At 37.0% G+C, this 25,459-nt stretch overlaps 1 protein-coding gene across 2 annotated transcripts in view; it reads right to left on the bottom strand.

Annotated features, from left to right (window-relative positions):
* The window catches only part of ppp1r9ba (protein phosphatase 1, regulatory subunit 9Ba), a 45,123-nt gene extending 19,867 nt beyond the window's left edge, over positions 1-25,256 (bottom strand). Inside the window, exons 1-2 of one of the 2 annotated variants that reach the window (XM_048198137.1) lie at positions 25,100-25,256; positions 20,400-21,821 (exon numbers count right to left, since the gene is read on the bottom strand). In XM_048198137.1, the coding sequence (XP_048054094.1) occupies positions 20,400-21,764 (1,365 nt within the window). In that variant the 5' untranslated portion in view covers positions 21,765-21,821; positions 25,100-25,256. The remainder of the gene's footprint in view (positions 1-20,399; positions 21,822-25,099) is intronic. The other variant, XM_048198141.1, reaches the window with a different exon arrangement.
* Between the last annotated feature and the right edge of the window lie 203 nt (positions 25,257-25,459).

Here is a 25,459-nt window from a genome sequence, read left to right as displayed (position 1 = left end):
ACCAAAGACTGTTAGTGAGTTTTTGAAATGAGCGCATGCGTAAGAACAGCGCCCCTCCTTCACAACTCATTTCGAGGGAACGTCTCCCAAAACTCATGCATGAGTATTGGAACATGAGTGTTTATCACCGGCATTCGCTGTGTCGTGTTAGTGGATTCATTATGTCGGACTCACCGCAGGTAACTCATAATCTGCAGATGTTACTCCTGTCTCCTGACAAAAACATTGCATGCGGCGCCTGTGGAGTGTGGAAAGTTACTGGAGCGTGCAGCCACGCACGTCTCTCATAAGGAATGTCATGGCAGTGATTGACAAGCCAGAGGGCCAGTCGTTTATGCGATGATCGCGTAAGCGATTGGCTGATGTTTTTAAGGCCCTACCTCATGCACAGATGATGTATATTAATATTATTCCTTTCAGTGCACCTAATAAATAGTCTTTTATCAGTTAGTAAAGACAGTTTCAAGTAATATTGCAAAAATGTATAAAACAAAACATCCTCTTTAGCACCTTTAATATGATATTCTAAAATTCTAAAAACAAGTGTCTCACAGCAGCCGCCGAGCGAACGCACAGAGTAACGTTATAACATCATTTTCAACACACTCAAATGTATCTAATATGATAAACAGAGCTGTGTTACCTCATACTCATGACCAGAAAAGCGGAAGCAGCGCCGGTGACTGTGTCATAATAAAAGTTCAGCTGCTCGTGAGGCGTGTGTTGAGCAATCGCTCCAGCGGCCTCGTTCAACACTTGTTCCTGTTCTGCTTCATACTACACTAAGGTTAATAATCGCATCCATGAACATGATTTCTTCCCGAGTCCTATCCTGATTATTTTCCACCGGCTGTGATGTGAAGACCACATGTCCCAAGATTCCGCACTCAAACTTGGCGTCATCAAGCTACGTCTTTGTTTTGAATAGGCTTCTAGCGACCTCTAGCGGACAGAAAATATTACATATTGCTCCTTTAAGTGCATGTGTGAATGTAAAGAAATGTAAAAAGAGTGGTGGTTGACCCCTATGGGTTTTTTTAAGGGCTAATGCAGAAATATATAATGGAAATGTAAGGTTTTAATGATGGCACATGAACCATACACATACGGGACATTATGGTGTCAATATTTACTGTAAAACTGCAATTATAATATATGTATATAGTGCATAATATATATGCAAGTGCATAATATATATACTAAAATAAATATATATTTATCATATTTGATTCACTGAAATTTAAAACAAAACATATTAAATAAAAATAGATTTAATGTTATATTTAATATTATATTGAAATAATTTTACATTTAATAATGATTACTTTTTTATTTTCTATGTGTGTGTGTGTATGTGTTTTCTGGTTTTCTGTAGCCGACATGTTTTACCCAAAGGGACTTACAGGAACAGCACACTTGGAGCAATCTAGCTTAAAGCGACAATGGTGGCAGAATAGATCACCCCTCATCCGAACCCTAAACCTAAATTCAACCCCAATAGAACACATGCCGGCAATAAACAGAAACACAAATGCGTGTGTATGCACTTTTGTATTCCACTAGTTTATTTTTTGCTCTTCTCCGAGCAGGCAACAGTGCTAACGCCTTTCTCTCCAAGCCATGGTGAAAATCAACCTCTCCAGGCACTGTTTTGACACTCCTCGCCTGGTTGCCATGGAGATTGTCTTTAAATGCAAACCGATACACACTCCACAGACACAAACACACTCACAAACATTAATACAAAGTGACACCGGCACACACATGAGAAACCCCCGGGTGTTCTGAAAGGTTGTGACAAATATTCTTAGCAACCTGTGTTTGCCTAATAATTAAAGCCCTGAAAAGTCACACGAGGTTCAGCTGCAGGGTGGTCGACAGTATCCCCCACAGACATGTCAAGAACAGAAAGAGAGAGAGACCCACGCCAGCGCAGACACTGCAGGGTGGTCAGAACAGTACTCAACACTTTTTTCATTTCCCTTCCCATTTAATATTCATCTAATGCAAATTAATTCCTCTGCATATAACAAAACCAGTGATGTTCTTCTCTTGTAAACATTTCATTAGTATTCAATCCATTGCTGAATGTCTAATTTGTGAGGATAATTCCAGAACATTTATGAAATATGCAGAATTATGAAATGAACTGAAGTCTGAATATTTAGATGTACTAATATTCATGACAACAATGGATGATGGATAAAAACTGGACTAGAATACTAGCATAAAGCTTAATGTATGTAAATATATCATGCCAAATGCTTACAGTTTTGAAACAGCATGCAGTATGCAACATGTTCAAACAGTAGCATGTTACACTTTAACAACTTGATGTTGATGTTGCATGCTTAAGCTGTCATCTCAGGAATAAATGTAGTAATTTAGCATAAAATATTATATATTGTAAAATATAATATTATTATAAAAAAATGAATTATTATTAATTGATAATTATTTTAATATAAGTATGTAAAAACTCTTGGCTGTCTGATCATATTATGCCTTGGGGAAAAGATGCTACTTTTGGCTCATTTGTTAGATTGGAAATTAAAGGTTGAGCACAGTGCATTGTGGGATATAGTATTGTTTAGTTGGGGACACTTAATATTCAGCAATATTAGTGATTTCAACTGAATAATGACTGTTTACTATTGTCTTTTTAAAACTACTTTACAGCAGAATTGAATTGTTTGCATCATCGAATGCAAATTTACCACTGTAAAGATACTTTGAATCTACTTTTCAATCTGTATTGTATAAAGACCTATATAAATAAAGGTGACTTGACTTGGAAAACATACTTGTTCCAAATGTCCGAAAAATATCTATATGACAGTATATACATTGTTTCTTCCCCCGTGGTATTGAAAATGGTATCGAATATCTGCACTTTTCAAGGTATCGTATCGAAGTTAGAAATTCCAGTATCATGACAACACCACAGCCTATATATTTACTTCACGAACTAACTCTATGGAAAAGAGTGATAGATGGACCTCTCAACCTTACGCTAAGGAGAAAATTCAACGCGACTTTGAGCAGACCAAGCAAAAAATGATTATTGCTTCAAACAATGGTATAAAGCTATTCAAAACCTCATTCAATGTAAATTGTAATAATCGCAATTACAATTTCAAGGGAATAATCGACAATTATGATTTTTGCCATAATCGTGCAGCCCTACTACAGTAACAATGCTCTACTGTATATAGCACATTTTGTCAGTTGTAGTGATAATATTCTATCTACTGTATAATCTTACAGTATACATACTATGTAGATTGAAAAAACAAAATGGTAATATGCTATTTCAAACATAGCCCAAATCTGTGCAAAAAACTAACCCATAATGCCTATCTTCCTGTGTTCCCTATAATAAACATTTATCACTGGGAGGTAGTTTCTCTTTTGAAACAGCTGTGGCTATGATGTGAATAGAGGAAGTTGATCCTAATCCAGTTTAAAAGTTACTGAGAGAAATCAATCAAGTGGCACACATCCTTTTTTTTTTTTACTCAAAAACAGCTTCCTCTTATCAAAGGCCCTGAGATAACATTCTGCCATCTAGAGAAATGCACTCCCATCATAGGAAAACCTTTGAAAACACAATCCTTCTCTTAAAGCTCTATGGTCATTAAGGGTTTAGTAGCACTGAACACTGCAAATCAGGATCTTCAGCTGCACTTGAAAATTACAGGCAGGTACGTAAGAGCAGGGTTGTGAGTATGTGATAAAAAAATGTTTAAAAAAGAGCTACAGTGTGCGACCTCTCACTCATTTTTGCTTAAAATAAAAGCAACAAGCAAATTAACAGGAAGCACATTTTGACAACAGGAAATTGTTGATTAAGATCAAAGTTTTACCAAGCAGGGTAAAACACTGCAGAACACTTTAACACTGGCACTGCTTGCCGACAGTGTTAAAGGAAGTACACTAAAACATCTATTAGCATTAACACCTTAACACGTTCAGCTTTTGTAACTTAACTTTGTGTAACCGTTGTTCTCATTCAAATAATAGTTCAGCCAAATATTAGGAAATAAAAATATAAGTTTACTTCACCACTAACAAATTGGGCTTTCAATAAAACTTTGCTGCCTTACTCAGTAGAAACTAGAGCTGTACGATTCTGAATAAATTCATCATGATTATTTATTTATTTTTTTACTAGTTAATTATTTAAAAAAACATTTGAATGAATGATTAAATGACTTCATGATTTCATTACTGGATGAATCACCATTTTTGAACAAATCTCTTGAATGAGTGATTCAATAACAAATAAATTTTTAAGTCACTTGTTGCCACCTGGTGGCGTAATGCTGTAATCGATACAATCATTATTTGAAGCTCCAAGTTACTTTCAAAAGGTGATTTGCACTATTTTGATCGCTTCCGTAGACATCAGTGTTTATATCCGAACTATAAACTTTTATCCCAGTACTTCTGTGATAATATGAATATTTGTATAATGTGTGGTTTGTCAAACTGTTGCATACCTATACTGTACATGATAACGGCTCTCTCTGGCTAAGTGGCAGCGCAAACGCAGATTTGAATGTTCTGGTGTGCTTTGTCAAAGTACTAATAGACAGAGGCAAATCATTGTCTTTTAGGAATGAGATTGCATGAGTGTTTGAATCGAGATCACAATCTTTTAACGATTAATCACGCAGCTCTAGTAGAAAGGCAAAAAAGTTTTTGAAATCGTTGCTACCTGACAAGAGAAAACAGAGATAAAAGGCTGTCGTCTTTCCTCTTTCCAAATAATTAGGAAAACTTCAACACCCATAATGCACTGGTCTTGTTGCCATCCAAGGCCACGCCGACCAGTCTGCAATGGATACGCTTGACCAGTCAAATTCTGTCTTGCTTTAGTAGGAAATACTTCTTAGCAAACTTTTAGTCATAATGGTGCTGACTTGTGTTGTTCCAGGGTGCAAGAATTAAACAGTAACATTTAGTGGGAGTGAGTTATTTTCGGTTACAACGTAAAACCTGAAAAACTTAACTACTTTGTAGTCAACATTTTAAACTGGATGACCACAAACACAGTGTTTTAGGCCAAACGGAGGGGAAAAAACTGAAAGAAACAGCCGTTCTGTGAGTTCTACCTAAAGCAAAACGCTGTCATGTACAAGTAAGAAAGCTGTTGACATAAGTGTTTCATTTTTACCATAATGCTGTTTAAAGAATAGACATAGTATGATACAATTTTCAGTGATAAACCTACTCTTACAATAACTGTTCTGTTAATAACCCTCTGTCAATCTGACTGTCCATGGGCGGGGATTCAAAAATGGGGAAGTATAATCTGTAGTTTTTAAGAAAGCTCTGGCTGGAGCTGTCACAAGTCTATTCTGCATCAACCGGCAGCCTTTTGCTGAGAACTAAACATGAATTTCTTGGTCCAGGTAACATGAAGAACGAGTAAACATTGTTAATTACATATACTACTGACATTGTAACAATACAAAGCGGGTTGAAAATCTGGTAAGTTGCTTTAAGTGGTTGTAGTAACCTTTTTTTAATCAGTTAAAAACTCCTACAGCACTCCAGGACCTAAAATGGAGCTAGATTGTGGTATTAAAATCTATACATGGCTAAAACACCAATTTGTGCACTATTGATTCAGAGTGGCATCAAAGAAAGCCAATCAATAACCTATCAATTGATCCATCAACCTGTCTCTTACATCATCAGACAATGCTCTGCATTTCAAGTGCCATTATTTTTAGTTTGGCTTTGTTTGCCCAAAATGCAGAAGTTCAAACACAAACAGGATCAGAATTTCTTTCTTCATGTTATTTAATGTTTTATATGAATCACAGTGTGTGTATCATAATTTTCCTACAGCATAAATGTCAAGTATTTTTAATTATATACAAAATATTTAATCATCATTAAAATACAGACATGCATTCATCCATCTAGAAAAAGAGACCCAGAGCCAGACTACAGCTTTCCTTCCTCAGCTATGACAAAGTTGAGAAGTCACATTTATTTGAGAGGAAATGTGACAGTAGGCACCTCTGCAGCATTACATTTTTCTAAGTAATTACATTTTTCCATTTAGAGGTCATGTGTGAACAAGACCTGTTATTGAAATGAATTTCGCTCAAGCAGTGAAACTCTGACTAAAAGTTCTGTATTGGTACAATGTGTGAAAAGATTTAAAAAAAAAAAGAGGTGAAAAAGATTATCAAAAAAGAGAAAATCAAAACCTTTCTTGTGTAAAGCATGGTAAGCTGTTGCTTATGTGAAAAACTGATGTTGTATTTTTACCTTTATACAACAATTTAAAGTTTTCTATGAGTGAAAGTGGCTGATAAAGCATATTTTTTCATGGATTCACTCACACTGAGTACACAAGCAGCTCTAAGAGCTTTCCAGTACAGTCAGGTTAGGAGATGTAGAGACACACACATGCTATTCATAGTAAACAAGCACACACAGAACAACACAAAACCCTCAAACTCATGCATATGCAGCATTTGCACCCAATTATCTAATCTGAACATACAAACAAATTAATAGGAGGCTGCTCCAGAGGCCAAGGATCTTCCTGCTAATGTCTGCTGGCAAAACTGATCTTACGCAAAATGGCTTTACTCACCTCTCCAAAACATAACTACAGCTGTCAATTAGATGAATCAAATGATGTGATATGCTCATTAATCAGCTGAATTATCTGGATGTCAATATATGCAAAAACAAACCCCACAATAAATAGATCTAGGCAGGTGGTGCTGGGGAGGAGGAGGGGGAAAATAAGAATCTGCATAGTGCACAGAGTTAATGTATTCATTTGGATGCGTTGTGTTTATTAAGGGAAGTAGTAATGAAATACGTGAAATCGATTGGCAGAAGCAGAGTTTCATGGCTGAACTATCATTTTCATCCACCACAAAAAATTCTGATATACTAAATATACTATATATACTAAAATCTTTTGTAACATTATAAATGTCTTTATGGTCACTTTTGATCAATTTAATGCCCTTGCTAAATAAAAGTATTAATTTGTGTCCAAACAAACATTAGTTTTTAATTTAAAACTACAATAGTATATAAATTAGTCTATGTCTAAATATACTGTATATAAATCAGTGAAAACATAAAACACAGTCAGAGGTTATCGTAGGTTACAGGCTGTACACACTGCTAATCTCACAAAACACACTGTTAATCCTTAAGAATCAACCTGTTGGTTTAATCCCACCAAGTGGCTGTGGGTCCTGAGGACATTTGACCTCTTCTTGACTGTTTGCTTTCAGTAGTCTGTGACTGAGGCATTAAGGGTAATTTGACATGGATGAAGAGCTAAAAGTCTGTTTACATGGACTAAACATGTTCTTTGGACTAAAGTGTTCACATGATATCTCAAAAGACAAACTTGCTTTACTTTGAATAGATAATGAAAATTCTGTCATGATTGACTCACCCTCATGTCATTTCAAATGCGTATGACATTCTTTATGTGGGACACAGAAGATTTTTTGAAGAGCAATGGAGTCCAAACAATACTGGACCCCATTGATGACTCTCATTGTATGGACAAAAACAGGTTTAGAACAACATGAGGGTGAGTAAATCATGACAGAATTTCCATTTTTAGGTGAACTATCCTTTTAAAGGTGCCCAAGAATGCTTTTTCACAAGATGTAATATAAGTCTAAGGTGTCCCCTGAATGTGTCTGTGAAGTTTCAGCTCAAAATACCCCATAGATGTTTTTTAAATTAATTTTTTAACTGCCTATTTTGGGGCATCATTAACTCTGCACTGATTTTTTCAGCGCGCAGCCCCTTTAATTCGCGTGCTCCCTGCAACACGAGCTCTTGATTATATTACAGCACATTTACAAAGTTCACACAGCTAATATAACCCTCAAATGGATCTTTACAAGATGTTCGTCATGCATGCTGTATGCATGCTTCAAATTATGTGAGTAAAGTATTTATTTTGATGTTTATATTTGATTCTCTATGAGTTTGAGGCTGTGCTCCGTAGCTAACGGCTAATGCTACACTGTTGGAGAGATTTATAAAGAATGAAGTTGTGTTTATGAATTATACAGACTGCAAGTGTTTAATAATGAAAATAGCGACGGCTCTTGTCTCCGTGAATACAGTAAGAAACGATGGTAACTTTAACCACATTTCACAGTACATTAGCGACATGCTAACGAAACATTTAGAAAGACAATTTACAAATATCACTAAAAATATCATGTTATCATGGATCATGTCAGTTATTATTGCTCCATCTGCCATTTTTCGCTGTTGTTCTTGCTTGCTTACCTAGTCTGATGATTCAGCTGTGCACAGATCCAGACGTTAACTGGCTGCCCTTGTCTAATGTCTTTCATAATGTTGGGAACATGGGCTGGCATATGCAAATATTGGGGCGTACACCCCGACTGTTACGTAACAGTCGGTGTTATGTTGAGATCCGCGTGTTTTCCGGAAGTCTTTTAAACAAATGAGATTTACATAAGAAAGAGAAAGCAATGGAGTTTGAAACTCAATGTATGTCTTTTCCATGTACTGAACTCTTGTTATTCAACTATGCCGAGGTAAATTCAAATTTTGAATCTAGGGCACCTTTAAGAGTAGACAGAGTGGACACTAACCCAACACCAAACCTTCTGAGATATGTACATGTGAGTTTTTTAATGCGAATAAGTCAGCGCCTACTGTACTTGTTATTGTCTTGGCCACTGGAGCTCACAAAGATTGTAAAACGGGACAGTGGGTGTTTTCAAGTGTCTTTTTTGGGAGAATAGGCTTACCAGATGAAGGAAAAACAATCATGGTCACACACACGCATGCCTTCAGGGCTTCCTGTCCAGGCCACAATGGCTGGTCCTGCTTCCATTAATACTACCTTAATATTGATCTATGGACCGACCAGCTGTTCCAGCATTTTCTAGCACAAACACACAAATGTAACTAATTGTATTACAGTCTCTCGACATCAGGACTTGCTATTCAGAGCACTGGAATGCAGTCTCTCGGGACTGAATGACTAAAGCCTTTGTGATTAACTCCACAACGCGTTTTAATGGCTTGTGCATCAGTAACTCTAGCCAATCTGTTTCGGGAACATTACAGGACATCCAGACAAGATTTGACGGGATAGTTCATCCTAAAATTACAATCCTGTCATCATTTACTCTCCCTCATGTTGTTCCAAATCTAATTACAATACCAATCCAAAAGTTTGGGGTTGGTAAGATTTTTAAATGTTTTTGTAAAGAAGTCTCTAAAGCTCATCAAGGCTACATTTATTGGATCAAAAATAAAGTAAAACGTAATGTTGTAAAAAAAAATTCAATTTAAATTAACAATTTAAACTCATTTTTTTCCTGATAACAAAGCTGAATTTTCAGCACCATTACTCTAGTTTTCACTGTCACATGACCCTACAGAAATCTTTCAAATGGGTTTTGAACACCATGAGGGTGAGTAAATGATGACTATTTTTATTTGGTGATCTATCCCTTTAAGTATTGACTGCAGGCAAAGCTGCTGACCGAATCTGCAGTGGTGCTGTCAAGATGTGTGCACAACAAATGGATTTAATAAGAAAAGCATCTCTGGCTCTGTGCCTGCCTTCACTCCAGGACCCTTCGCTGCGGCGTTCAGGAAAACCCATCCGAGGATTCGTTATCAGAGCAAACAAGGTGGCAGAAAGAGAGGATCTCAGAGTCTGATCAGTATTGCTGAAACATTTAGAGAAACATGACCAGAAGATTCAAGATCATGCATAAATAATGTGGAAAATGAACCAAGCCCTGCAAACACCAATTTGAGGTGTTACTCATGGTGTAAAAATAGAAAACAGCAGAGTAGAGATCATGAAGTCAACAAGCGCGATATAGTGTTTCTTAAAGAGGTCATATCGCATTTTTAATTTTCTTCCCCCCCGAGGTCCACGTATAATGTTTTTTTTTTTTATGTGTGCTAAAAACATTCATATTGCAGTTTTCATGACCATTTTAGGCTATTCATACACTGTAAAAAAAAATCTTCTAACTTATATAAATTTTTTTTAAAAAAAGGCAGCTGTGAGTGCCAGAAATTCACTGTAAAAAATACAGGGATAGTGTTTCTGGTATTATGTGTGGCATATTGGTGCCTGTATATTTTATAACTTATAAACATATATTTAACTAAGTGATATAATACTAACACACAATCTACTTGAAGTAGCAAAATCTGCTTGGTACCTTACTGATAACCACCACCATAATAATACAGGTGGCACAATACATGATAAATCACTTCTGGGAAAGTTTTTTTCTGTTTTTCAATTCATTATTTTGACATTACATATGGTGATTTAATACGATGTTAAACCAGATTACACCGGTAAGGTACATTAAAGTTTATCAAGATTTGTATCATAGCATTTTTACAATTTTTTTTTTTTCTGTGAAAACTACAAATATTTTTTACAGTGTAGAAATAAACCATTCATTTTGCGCTACTGCACCTTTAAGTGCCCAAATCACATACTAAATTCCCATTAACACTGACTGTGCTCCAGCTACAGTACTTTCATGTCTAATATTAGTCTAAAATTCCACATTACATTGTGACGAATTCACAAAACAATCTGCGCTAAACGGTTTTATGCATCAGACTGAAATGCCCAAAGATCTTGTTTAAAATAAATACTAAAGAGTTTCTCAACAAAAAAACAACTCGCTCTGAACTTTAGCTAATCACAGCAACTGTGACATATTGGCAATGTGACATTTTTAGCAGCCTAGTTTCATTAAATGATCTTTTTGGACTGGGGAGGACGTTTTGAGTTCTAGTGTGTTTTTCTAGTATGTCAAGCTCTTTTATGACCCCTTTAAAAAGGAGGAGGTTGGCTGGTTAGCATGGCCCCATTAGGCCCTGCAGCTTGTTACAGCTCAACAAATTCTGTGAGCGAAAATTACAAATTTCAAATCGCATGCTTAAATGCGTCAACCAAACAACTGACATTGATACGAATAGGAATGCTACCAGACAGCTTTCTTCAGGTATTATACACTTCTTTGGAAGGAAGCGTAATAGAGAGAATGTTAACGGAAAAAGGTTGAGTGAGATAATGTGAGAGCGATGAAGAAGTGGAGAACAGAGGCTTCAGTGTGCCCCGTTTCTCTCTCTCCAGACAGCCAGCGCTCGAAGAAGAAGACTGCTAAAGAGAAACGGCAGCGACAAGAAAGAACGAAAGAAATAAACGAGTGTGCTGGGCATTCCAGCGTGACCCTGGCAACCTTTCTACAACAGACTCCCTGTGAGTTATCCAAGGGCTGACGTTGTGCTCTCCCACACAGAGGGGAAAAAAAGCCGCTTGCTGCCTTGGCTGGCATTTCTTACCCAGGAACTAGAGAAGTGACTAAAGGTGCATTATAGACCAAGAAAGACAAAGACTTTGACTCACAAACAAGACCAAATAACTCCGTCCCACTTGCCTCAACATCAAAACAAAATCAAAAGAATGCTGCTTCTATCTAGTTTATCATCCTAAACGACTAAAGAAAGATGCTGGTCGGTGCTTCATCCACTTTTTTCTGCTCCGTAACAAAGAGTGCTCAGAGAGGGACACATTCCACACTGAAAACATCTGGGATAATTATGAGGAAATTACAGCTGAAATAAGTGTCAAACCATGTGGATTTGTTGCAGAGCTTCAGAGACTAAAGCAAGCAACAACAAACACAAATGCCTTTAGTAAGCACTACTAAGTGATTATGTTACATTGTTGTATACTATAAAGCCTTTTTACATGCAGAATTTTTACACTAGGAAAGACAGTGAATATGAAGAAGTGAAGAGTTGAAAACTGAAAGATTCAAGATTACCAAAACTCTTGTCATTATAATAAGTGTACTAACAAGTCGTGCTAACAAGTGCTTTCACATAGTGCACTGTTTGCACAAATTATTTTCTATGTGACTGACAACCATTCATTATCAAGTGAGAGATGCGTATCATTTTATGCATAACGGTTTAAGTCTCAAAACAAAGACGATACTACATAAAAAATCTAATAGCATCTTATTATTAGCTGCTATTATATAAATAATATTTACACAATACATAATACATAATTTAAATTAGTTTCGGTTCATTTTGCACTGGTTTGTGTGCAAATCTTTATAATAAAAACTAACAACGCGATGCACCTAATTTGTAAGTCGCTAAGTTTGGATAAAAGCTATTAGCTTATTAGCTAAATAAATAAAGGTAAACGTTAATCAGTACAGTATTGGTTGTAAAAATCGATAACGCTTAATATCACTAAATCAGTACAAGTATAAAGGCATAGACAGTAATTTGTCATCACAGAGCTACAGAGAGACATTTTGCACAGTCCATTATTATAACTATTAGGCAATCTGATACCGCTTTGGCAATACAACTATGCCATTATTAGTCATGCAATAAAGCTATTTCTCCAGATATAATGTACGTCTCACACCAAGACAATCTCTGCCAGCCTAAATGGAAGAGGTTTTTAAGATAGCAAAGCTGATGCAGAACACAGAGCTCATATCATAAAAAGATAAACATCACTTAATGGCTCACAGCATGTGAGGTCCAGCTGAATAATGGCTATGAGCAAGAGATCATTTTAAAAGACATCTGACAAGACGGAAGCACCTCTGACCTCCTCTTGTAGCCAGTTCATCTCTACCCAGGAGCAAAAATAACTGACTACAGGCCACTGAGAAACACCAGAAAGAATCAATCTGACTAGAGAGAGAAAATCAATGGGGGAAATTACATCTTTTCCCTGATTTGATGCCATTGTTCATTGCTTTTAGATCGGTTATCCAATGCTTTGTACTTAAGTGCTGATCTCTTAATGTGTCATCATGCACAAGTATATGCATTATATAGCTAGTGCAGCCAGTGCTGGGTGGATTACTAAATTTACTTACAAGTAGACTTACAAAATTACTTACAAATTGTAGTCTGTACAAAAATGTAGTTAGTAACGTAATGCAGTACATTACACATTTTGGGTTAGAAGAAAGTACCGACTTCGGTACCAAGTCGGCACTGAAATTTAAAAAATGTGACACTTTGAGCACTGTTAAGCGTATTCGTTAACACCTCTGATTGGCCATTATGTTGACGCACTAATCGGATATGTCTGTAATTGGCTTCAATGATCAACGCTTCACAAACGTAGTCACGTAGAGTGCTTACACAGATACACACAGGAGCGTTTGAAAGCAGGCCTCTATCGCGGACCGGTCCGCTGATAGACACCTGCTTTCAAATGCTCCCACTCCCGCTTTCAAAATGCTTTCTAATTCAAACACTTCCCTGTGCTTTCAAACGCTCCCAAACGTTGATCATTGTAGCCAATCATAGATATATCCGATGAGCCGTGAACACAGCTCAACAGCACTCAAAGCGTCACATTTTTAAAATTTCAGTACCGATTGGTACCGAAGTCAGTACTTTTGACAACTCTATTTTGGGTAGTATAATCTGATTACTTTTAGATTACTTTTGACCTAACAGATTGAATTGATAATGGGGTTTGTGAAAGAATTTGGTGACATGGTTTGTTTCTCGTTTTGCAGTGTCTTCAGATCACCTCAAAGTAGCATGGGAAAATGATACCAGAATTAATATCTCAAACAAGATCTGGGAAGAGGAACTGAAACAAATTATTACCCTGTTCTATTAATGCTAGATTAAAACTTATACAGTTTAAAGTATTGCATAAAATTTGCCCTTCAGTTTCCCTTTTATATGTAAGAGCTCAGATGGCATGCATGCTCATACATTTTGGTTTTGTCCTGAGATTTCTGAGTTTTGGAAGAATATTTTTCGGTGGTATTCAAATGTTTTTGGAGAAGATATCAGTCCAGATCTTGAATTAGCTTTGCTTGGATGTTCTGACCCTACATTAGCATTAACACATTATCAGCAATTTTATCTTATGTTCAGTATGGTGGTAGCTAAAAGGATGATTTTGATGGATTGGAAGTCCACTTTACCGCCCAGTTTTCATAAATGGTTGGAGGAGATGGTTGCCGGCCTAAAGCTCAAAAAGATTTGTTTTTCCAAGATTGATGCTTCTAAAAATTTGATCAAATCTGGGGCCCCTTCCTTAGGTATTCATGTAATATGGATAGCTTCACTGTTGTATTCCTTCACTCTATCTTTAATGTTTTGTTTATGTTTGATTACGTATGTCTTAATATTTTTCATTGTATCTGGTGCCTGTTCGTGGGGGGTGGGTGGGTGTTCACTTTTGTTTGTGTATAGTATATTTTTGTATACATTTTGTGAGACTTTCATCCGTTTTATGTTTATATAAATAGAATAAATAAAATTAAAATAAATAAATAAATAATATTAAATGTTTTGATTAAAATGCTCAATTTTCCATGTAATTATAGCCACCTGACTAGTGGCTGGTCTATGTGCAATTTCATAAAACTAGAATATTTTCTTAATGTACATAAGTGATATGCTTTAAAACAAAAATTAAAACATAAAAAAGAAGAATTGCGGAGAACCAATGCTTCACTGCTATTGTATGAATAATATGTAATCATGTAATCAATAAAGTAACTGTAGTCTGATTATGAGTATTTTAAAACGTAATATAATCTAATTACAAGTAATTTCCAACATTTTTGGAATCTGTTTACATAATCCAGATTACATATATTCAGTTACTATCCAGCAATGACTGCAGCACAAGACAGTGCAATGCAAACGATAATAAAATGCTGATAAATGTCACTCTAAGTCCTTTACAAAAGTACTAGAAATTGGCTTGAATCTACCAACATGCTGAAAACATAAAACCTCAATGACAAAGTTGTTTTTGTCACATTCAATAAGTGCACATCTGGATACTGGCTAACCTTTAGTTCTTTAATTAAAGAGTCAGACTTTAATATTGGCCATCAAGTCATATTTGCCTGACTGCTGTTAAACAAACATAAATAAGATGCAGCAGTTTAACCTTGTTAACCTTGTTTTACACCAGGCGGCTTGTGAATAAGGCTTTGAATGAATACAATCATTCACAATCTGAAATGCAAAAGGATTCCTTTTGAATACTATGTTCCAGTCCGCAGAACCTGATTTTGCTGAGTTCAACATGTTCCTGGGTCAACATTTTTGTTGATCCTGGAACAACATTCAAATCAACCAATCAGATTTGAGGGACAAGTTTACAGATTATGTCAAATTTAGGCTTAAAATCATGAATTGGTGCTTCTACATCAGTGTTATTCATCTGTCATTTCCCTCTGATTTTTGGGATAACTTATGGGTAGGGTTAGGTTTAGGGGTAGGAATAGGGTTAAGACTAAATTTTCAGACAGGATCAACAAAATATGTTGACCCAGGAACGCATCTAACTCAGCAAAATCAGGACGTGCGCTCCAGTCCTTAAAACAACAATGATATAAATGAGCTGTAGTGAACGTGTTTTGAAACAGTGATCCGTATCACATTTCATACATTCTCCTTCCTATCTGATCCCATCTTCAGCTGAAAATTTTAAATAATCATGTTGCATCATTCTCAAAATAACCACTTAAGCCCCTATTTTTTTCCTGCAAACTGTTTAAAATGTTAGACAAAGAGAAAGAGAAAGAGAGAAAACATTGAAAAAAACATCTTACACTGCAAAAATCGAGAAACCCCTTGAAAGTCTTGGTGTTCAGTCACCAAAAGCTACAAACAAGCTTTTGTTATTGCTCTCTATTCCTAAATGAGAAAAACAACCAGAAAGCGGTTGGAACATGAAGAGGTTCTTAATCACCAGGCAATTAACGTACTTCATAGGGTCTTTACTCTATAACTGCATATATTTTACAGCCTTTTGCCCACAGAGGGTACTTCGGGGTCTGACTGTGTGCAGTACTAGCCAGCCATTGACTGAGGGGATGGGCAGCAAGAACTGTTTAACAAAATGAGGCCATACATCAATCAATAACCTCACCTAAAAGCTAGCCAAAGGCCCTCTATAGGATTTAAACAGTCCACCCCCTGTTTTTCAGTATATTATTCAGCTAGCCTAACAATGTCTCTGTCTTTCTCAATCAATGCACACGAGTGGATCGCATAATATCAGCTTTCTAATTGGAAGGTTGGAGGTTATGCTGGCAAACTAACTGGCCTGTTTGGTAACCTCAAGGGCTAAAACAGACAAATGTCATGTAAACAACAACATATGTGACATATATGTATATGACATTTAATGACACAGAAACCAGGCTGGATGTTTCTAATATGCAAATGCAACATAACGCACATATAGACCTCATTAGGGCTGAGCATTGCTTATAGCTAAACAAGAAAAATGCAATAATTTTCAGTCTTTTGATTATATTAAGTATTTAAGTATTTGTATTGAAAACACTGTTATTATCATTAACAAAAACTAAATCTAGTAAAAGCATTTTTGTTAATTGAAATAAAGACAAAATAAAATAAAATAAAATATACATGTTATTTGAAAATTATTTTTTATTTGGAAATTATTTTAAATTGATTTTTTTTTTTAAACTGGAAATAAATAGACATAACTAAAAAAAGTATTACTAGTAATATTATTAACTAATAATTAACTTGTAACTAATACAAATGACTAAAAATGACAAAAAAAATACTAACAATTAAATTAAAATTAAAAAACAATGGCGTCTAAATATTAATAAAAAAAGTATTAATATTAAAAGTATATAAATAAAACTAAAATAACACTGAAATGCCTTAAAGGGATTCAATATATTTAATGAAAGGAATTTAATGAAACATGAATTTAGTTCTAAAAGATGTTTTCAGCACTGTTTTTCACTAAATTAATCATTTTTAGAATTATATGCAGTAAAAAAGAATTATTAAATCATTTTAAAGCATTTATGTGATGATGAAAATATTCAGTGATGTTGATTCAAAACATATAATCAAAAAATATATAGTGTGTGACATACTGTATAGCTCAGCAGCTCTTGGCATCGTTCTTCAGATACCGTGTAATCTGAAGAATGATACATAATTTCTGCCACTGGAGAACAAAAATGGTCTGTTAAGCCGTGATGCCATGTCAGATTCGCTTTAAGTTAGGCAAAGTTTGGATCTAACAAAAGCAATTCAACATCCCTCTGTGCAGGAGGCAACCAAACAAATGCATCCATGACCATGGGTTTCAGTCTCTCATTAGAAAAAAACACACTGCCCCTTTAAGGCCACATTTCCTTTTTTTCCGTCAGTTTCCTGCTGCAGCCTGATAACGGCCTCATTCAGCAACACAACGACACCACACAGCACTATTATTCCAAATGTTATTGCACTGAATCAGTGTTACCTTTATCCAAAAACAGCTCCATCACCACCTGTAGTGCAGGGAGTAAGACTTTGTGGATTATGTGAAAGTGAAGAGAACGCAACTATTTTAAGCAGCAGGAATGGACACAATATGTTGAGGTTGTGAGCTGCTAAAGCACACATATGCCAGCTGAGACAATCAGACAGGGTCCAAATACAACAGTTTAGTCCTGCTGGTAAACAGCAACACATAAGTGCAATGTTACACTGTGGTGAATACGGTTCTGGCATATCTTCTTCCTGAAAAACTGACCTGTATACTTTGATGTAGGGTAGTTACAAACTTTAGTACACTTAAACTTGTAGGATTTTCTTGGGGAAAAAGAAGCTATAGGAAACCATTTTTATTCAGAAATTGCTAGTAAATTTCAAACATATTTACAAAGAAACACTAAGTAACACATTGAATTGAATTGAATTACACTTTATATTTTTAAGTAGAAAGATTGAAATGGTATTTTCTTGATAACAAACTCCCATAATCAGTTTTTACAGTGCATGTCTTAAAGGAGAATTGTGTAATTTGCCTATGTATCATAGTATTAGTCAGAGATTAGCAAACATGTATATCACTTCCTCTGCACTGATTTTTCTCCAGTTTATCTAAAATGATATATTTAGTAAATCCTTCACTTTCTACACTGTTTTAGGATCTGATCGCATCTAAACCCACAGCTTTTCACTTCTGAACTGAACTGCAGTACTGGTCTTAGATCACCTTCAAAAGTCAACTTCTACCAACAGCTCTGAGTAAACCACCTCCCTCCCCTAAAACTGCTTCAGCTCTTCCTGTCTTTGAGAGGATAAGAGAGTCTGCCCACGCCTGTCTGGACTCACAAAGCACTTAATAATAAACTAGATGTGAACACTAGCCATCAACAAGAATACAGATGGTGCAATGAACAATTAATATTCATGCAAGCGAACATTCAACAACATTAGCATGTAAGCAACAGCAGACATATGACACAGATGGATTCAGATAACTTTGAGTCTTTTCCCCCTTCCTTTCCCTTACAAACAAGCACTATTCAGCCAGAACATTTAACAAAAAAACAAATGTGTTAAGTTTTAAATGATTAAACAACAGATAAGCTTTGAAGATTAAAAGTATTTGGGCTCTTTCTGGTAGTCAAATGTTAGCAAAACATGTTCATAGTTAAATGTAATCATCCACAGCTGTGGTCAGACCGACTTCATTCATCCACTAAAATTGATACTGGAAGCGGTTAGTTAGCAAGTGATGGCAAATAATGACTGTAAAATTAGCATCATTAGCATGTTTGTTTACACTTGATTTGATATTTAGGTATCTAGGTATTATCCATTGCAGGGATTCCCAAAATTTCTTTTCCAGCCGAACTCCTTCGCCATAAAATATTAAATAAAAGTACTCTCTGAGATTTTAGGTCACTAAATCAATAATTTAAAAACACATTTGAATGTTCACAGTTCTCTGATGTTGGTTAAAGGTCACATGACATGCAGGTAAACAAGTAAAATATTTCTTTTTATTGGAATGTTTTTGTTTTAAAATCATTTTATTTTAATTTTTTTTTTTTTATTATTATTATTCATCAACTTAAAAATTCTCTGCAGTTCTCTCATGAATCCCAGTTTGGGAAAACCTGATCTAATGCAATGGAAAGTGCTTTTTAGGCCACTCCATGTAAAAAAAAAAGTAATTTATACACAACAAACAAACTCATCTATATAACATTTGACCCCTTTTTAGTTCATTAAACTACCTACTGTTTTATTAAAACACTTACACACAATCACACTCGTCCAGTGCTACAATAGGCTTCTGTCTACTTTGAGCAGTGATAGAGGATCAGACTGATACCAGAGCAGAAGGGACTGTGATCAAGCTTTTAGTCTAGCTGAGAGAAAAAAGGGTGAGGAGAAAGAGGAAGATGGTGAAATAAGGAAGAATGAGATGGATGATAGGCTTGACAAGAAAATGGGCTTAGGAGAGCTGGTGTTCACAGGTGTTCAAACCTAATTTTTACTGAATATCTTCAATGAAAAGGTTTAAAAAGTCATATATTATCTTTTGCTACTGTAGTTATCATCATTGTTCTGCTTAAAAAGTATGCTATCTCTACACTAGAAACAAAAAGGGACAGCGACAGCCACAGTTTTGTAACACAGGGCAAACCCCTGGTATCAAATCCCCTTGACGTCCGTCAGATTACACAATGTTCACTTTAGATATAGCATGCCTTCGGTTTGACTTCACTGGGAGCTGGCCATTCCCATGCTGTGAATCTAGCACCTGCAGGGCAAAGTACCTTACTGTTTTGGTAGTGGTTGCATGTTTAAAAGCACAAAACACACAACTTAGCCCTTTGAAGAGCACATGAACAGTTTGAAGCGATGGCGCTCTGATAGCGTTGGTCATCAGTTGAATGTGCCATTGTCTCGAGAATACAAATTCAGATGTGAAAGTCACTAAAACACAGAGGAACACGACCATCTGACTCTCATGGGAAGGACACTGTGCAGCACCTGACTAACCATGCAGTATCTTAGTGCAAACTGAAAACAGTCAGTGGGAGACGGCTCTTAAACCAACAGAAGTGGGCCGTCAGCAGCTGGAGTGGGCTAGTGGCATGCGATGCGTGTGCTATATCAAAGTGCTGACGTTGCCCGGAGGTGACTCTGCAAGCAGTAAAGCAGTCCTCCCTTCATAGAGAATCCTTGTCTGAACATTTGAGGAGACAAAGGCATCTACTACTTGAGTGTAAGGCCAATAACAAACACACTTTTAGGCGTAATTCCACAAAGAAATGCAATCTTCAAAGACTGGCTTCTAATCTCCTACTCCTGCGGCCATCCAAACCTTGCCCATCCATATTTTTTATTCAAAAGGGTGGCTACAATCTTTCATTATTTATTCCAGAAAGCCTAAAATTGAAACCATGCCCAGTGTCCACAGCTTTTAAGACAGTGTCACCCTAATGCGCTCAATTTATTACACAATGCAATGTTTCTCTCTTTCACACATTTCAGGCACTTACCTTGATGGGGTTTGTACTGAAACGAATCTTCCTGCTGGGAGGTGGTTCATCTTCTGCAGGCAAGCCAGGGACTTCTGAACAGCTGGATTCTGGTTCGTAAGCATCATCATCCTCAGCCTCCTCATCTTCGTCCAGCTGACTACCGCCAGAGTCCTCTCCAATCCCGCTGTACGCGCTGATGTCCACCAGATCTGCTTCTGAGATATCCTCTCTGTGGGATTCCTCCTCAGCACAGGCCTGTCCAATTTCCTCCCTTTGTTCTGAGGGCTCATGGCTGCTGGTGGCCTCCCCATTTTCCAGAGAGGCGTGGACATCCGCCTGTACCAGTCTGCTCCCTGCATCCGGTGCACTTGGTGCGGCATGCTCCCCTGGTTTGGAATCATTGCTTGATGCATTCTGGATCTCCTCTGACCTGGATGTATTGAAAACTGAGCCAGCACTGCCAGAAGCCATATCCTCGAATGGTTTGCTATTGGGTCCATCGGATTGGATGCTTGTTCTGCTCTTCGGACTCCCGGGTGCACCTTCTTGGTCTGTGCGCTGAGCTCCCTCCTCTTGATTTTCTGTTGGAGAGAAGGCTCGTGCCTTTCTGGTGGTGACTTTGGAGTTGATTCCTCCGACCTTGGCCGGGGTAGAGCCTACCCCTTGAGAAGGCTGTGGGGAGGTTGAGGATGGTCGGTGAAGGTTGTTACGCTGGTCTGCTCTTTCAAATACTGCGCTCAGCTGGCTGACCGTAGGGGACACTGCATCTGCGGGACATTCCCCTGCATCCAACCTGTCTAATGACTCGGTGCTTCCGTTGAAGCGAACCACCACGTCCAGACGGCCATCTTGGAACCCTGACGCTCGCTCTTTCTTTAGCAGTATTCGATTAGTTGCTGCCTGCTTCTCCTGCATGTGACGTTGTTCAAATATCTTCCGTGTCTCCTGAAGCTTAGAGTAGCCTGTGGTTGGTCCACGGGAGCCGCTACCATCAGTCTTTCCATCGAAGCGGCTAACCCGCTCTGACACAGTCCCGCCGAGTTTGAGCAGTGCACTGTGATCCACATTCTCATTCAGACTGCTTGCTCTGGGAAGGGACAGTCGGATCGTCTGGTCTTTGGCCTTCGACGGATCCTCTTCATCCCCGGGAGAACCCATCTGCATGAACATGTTCTTGATGCGGTGCACATTGGAGCCGTACCTGCGGCCCCGGCCCTGTGGTCGAGGTTTCCCATCCTCCCCGTTAGCAGCACTGGAATCTTTTACTGGCTTGAGGGATTGAATTCCAGCCTCATAGGCATTCCTGTGCGGCGATGCACTTCTTGCTACAAGGGTGGTGCTAGTGCTGCCGCTGGCTGCAGATGGGGGTTCAGTCTTCATCATGGTTAATCAAACAGCAGTAAAGACAAGCAGAAACAGCATAGCCCTCTGCTTTTCCTTCTTATTGGATGAATAAGAAGTGGCACCCATCAGGATCAGTCCATATTATCAGCCGCAAAACAGAGAAAAGGAGAAAGTATGAATAAGACAAAAATAAATGACATTTTATCAGAAATATAAATCTATAAAGGGTGGCCCTTTGAACACTTAAGCCGCACTTATAAATGAACTTCATTGTATTAGATACAAAATGATGGGATGAGTCGCTTTGCAAGTCAAGTTTTTTCTCATTTATAAGTCGCTTTGGATAAAAGCGTCTGCTAAATTAGAAAAATGTAAATGTAAAATATGAAACCATGTGGCATCTTCAAATAAATTATGCTAGGCCTATTCTCAAGATTTAAAGTTCATACATTAAAGTTAGTTCACATAATTTAAAAAAAATCAAATGAGACTTGGTTTGATATTTTGCATCCAATGCAATGGTATTCATTATTTTTTAAGTGTAGTTTAAGTGCTCAAATACTTTTGACAACTCATTTGACAACTTCAACTGGAGCCACAAATATCATAGACAGCAACTGCACAGTGCAAATGCCTACATGTTTAGCCTTTATGGAACAAAAATATATGGGAATATACTGCAAAATATAATGCGATATAGTAGATAATACAATTACATATTTGGCAAACTAGTTTTTATATTTTTAAATATACTGCAATATATGCATTGACCATGTGGCTATATATTGATATTTGATATATAAAATATTTAGAAATGAAGACAAAAATAGCATTACATGTAATATTCATAAAAGTCTTATCCTTTATTGTGTGTATATATTGCACCTATGTGTTCCCGTATAAATGTTCCCATTCACGGAATGAGTTACAGCAGATTTCTTGTTCCCAAGATGCTTACCTTCTGACAGGTAAAGGAAAGTAAATGTTAAAATTAAGTGCTACTTCATGTGTTTTTTTACAATATTAATATACGAGGAGATTTGTTAGTGTTTAATGTTCTATTATTTTTTAATTTAAAAAGTTTTCTGGTATGTGTGAGTTTTTGGGGTTGCCACTGTTCTGGAGAGTAGAGCCTGTGGTTAGGTTGACGATTGGCCGAACACCATTAAGACTATAAAGTTACTTTATTTAAAAAGTAATGGCTGTGCATTCTTCAGCACAGTAATAGTTTCTTTGCTTAATACGTTAGTACATGCATGCAGGTGTGCTTGTGCTATTGTACATTTACAATGCAGATAATTAAAAATGTAAAAAACATATTACATTATATATTTCTATGTGTGTGTGTGTGTGTGTGTGTGTTAATAAAGCACGATTAAATATATCTGCAATATATTTAAAACATGCAGTGCTGTATCTTGTCACATGCACATCTAGGCTATATATTATGAAGTGTATTACTAAATTTTAAAATTACATACATTATGATATATTAGTATATATAGTCACATATTTTTAAATATATAAAAGGCTCCAATTCCTTATTATTCAATATATTGTAATATATTAACACAATATATTATTCTGTATATTTTCAATACAGTTAAAGGTGCCCTAGAACCAGTTTTTACAAGATGTAATAAATGTCCCCTGAATGTGTCTGTGAAGTTTCAGCTCAAAATACCCCATAGATTTTTTTTAATTAATTTTTTAAACGGCCTATTTTGGGGCATCATTAACTATGCACCGATTCAGGCTGTGGCCCCTTTAAATCGCACGCTCCCTGCCCATGGATCATGTCATTTATTATTGCTCCATCTGCCATTTTTCGCTATTGTTCTTGCTTGCTTACCTAGTCTGTTGATTCAGCTGTGCACAGGTCCAGACGTTAATACTGGCTGCCCTTGTGTAATGCCTTGAACATGTGCTGGCATATGCAAATATTGGGGGCGTACATATTAATGATCCCGACTGTTATGTAACAGTCGGTGTTATGTTGAGATTCACCTGTTTTTCGGAGGTCTTTTTAACAAATGAGATTTATATAAGGAGGAGGAAGCAATGGAGTTTGAAACTCATTGTATGTCTTTTCCATGTACTGAACTCTTGTTATTCAACTATGCCAAGGTAAATTCAATTTTTGATTCTAGGGCACCTTTAAATCATTTAATATATTAGGCTGATCATTCATATATAAGGAAATATATTTTCTTACAGTACCATAATGTGGTTTTTTGAGCATTCATTGACAGTTCTTCCATGGCCACACAGAGGCCCCAGGGTCATAAAGCCAGAAAAGTTACATCTTCAGACACCTCTTACTTTTAGAGTTAACTTAAAATTGCACTAAATCAAGAGTAAATTAAGATATAAGACTAATTTTAATAAACAACATTTAAATTATATATATAAAAAAATACATACAAACTCATTACATAAAGAAATAACAATAATCAAATATGAAACGGAAGATACACTTCCGTAATGACTCTAATCTCCTTGAGAAGTACTAGCTAAGTATAGCCTACTTCTCACATAGCTTTTCACAAACATAAACTATTCATTTTGGCAGACAAACGTATTTAAATAAGACTAGTAACGTGGTAGCTTTCTAGATGGCCTAAGATGGTGATTAGATGACAGACCATCTTGAAGTGGCCAAGCTGTTTGTTAGAGAAATAAAAATTAAGTTCAAACAAGAATATGACCAACTAGAAGCCAGCTACTATGTTACAAAACGCAGCTCCCATGCAGCTTAAGCTGGATTTTCCAGCAGGGTTGGATATCTATAGACGTCAAATTGATCTTTCTGTCAGATAAAGGAAGTCAGATCATGAACGAAACCGTAAACAGAGGCACAAGAACATGGGACCACTTTAAGTCATTTGATATATATAAAACTGTGCACAAATCCTTGGGAAATACCATGCATACTGGCATGGACAGACAGGCTTTGTTGTGATCCCATGCTGCTGCTGCTGCTGCTGATGCCAGTAGATTACTTATCTTGGCAGCATGAATCAACCAGCCTTTAGGCGCCGAAACATCGGCTGTCGCTTTAATTTCGCTTAGATCGAGATGTTCCTAGTGTGCAAGACAAACCAAATCGCTGATTAAAATCGTAAGCTATAAAATACATCATTTCTGCGCCGCTAATTGTGTTGAAGGAGTGTCACCAGAACTGAAGCCGCAGCCTGTCAAAACATCACATTAGGACCCTGCGGAGCGAGCGGGCCGCGCTCTCTGCAATGATGCCTCGACTCGCTTCCTGCATCCTCTGCCGTCCAAATAACGGTTCTAGCGCTATAATCAAAGGAAATTAGGGGAAGCGCAACATACAACACGTCGCGCTCTCCTTAATAAACTCAACATACCTTGTTTATCGTGTTCATCGAAGACTCCGTCCTTTAATCAACGCAAAGTCCATTGGTTCGCAAATCCATTGTGTCCACGAGCCGTTTTCGCCCTCTTGATTTCCCCCCACGAGCGAGTGACGCGCCTGCCCCCTCCCCTCTCTCTCTCTCTCTCTCTCTCTCTCTCTCTCTCTCTCTCTCCGCTTGTGCCCTTCTCTCCTCTTCACCGCTAGTAGCATCGCAGGTTATTTTAACCTTTTAAACACAATACAGTACGGTACATATACACCGGTCACTTGACAATAACTGAACAATAGCTTTGCACAGCAGTAGCATACAAAGTAGTAATAGCCTGCAGTAAGATAGACAAATATTTTAGTA

This window comes from Megalobrama amblycephala, linkage group LG1 (assembly GCF_018812025.1).
Source record: "Megalobrama amblycephala isolate DHTTF-2021 linkage group LG1, ASM1881202v1, whole genome shotgun sequence".
NCBI lineage: Eukaryota > Metazoa > Chordata > Actinopteri > Cypriniformes > Xenocyprididae > Megalobrama > Megalobrama amblycephala.
This window is presented reverse-complemented; position numbering and strand designations above follow the sequence as displayed.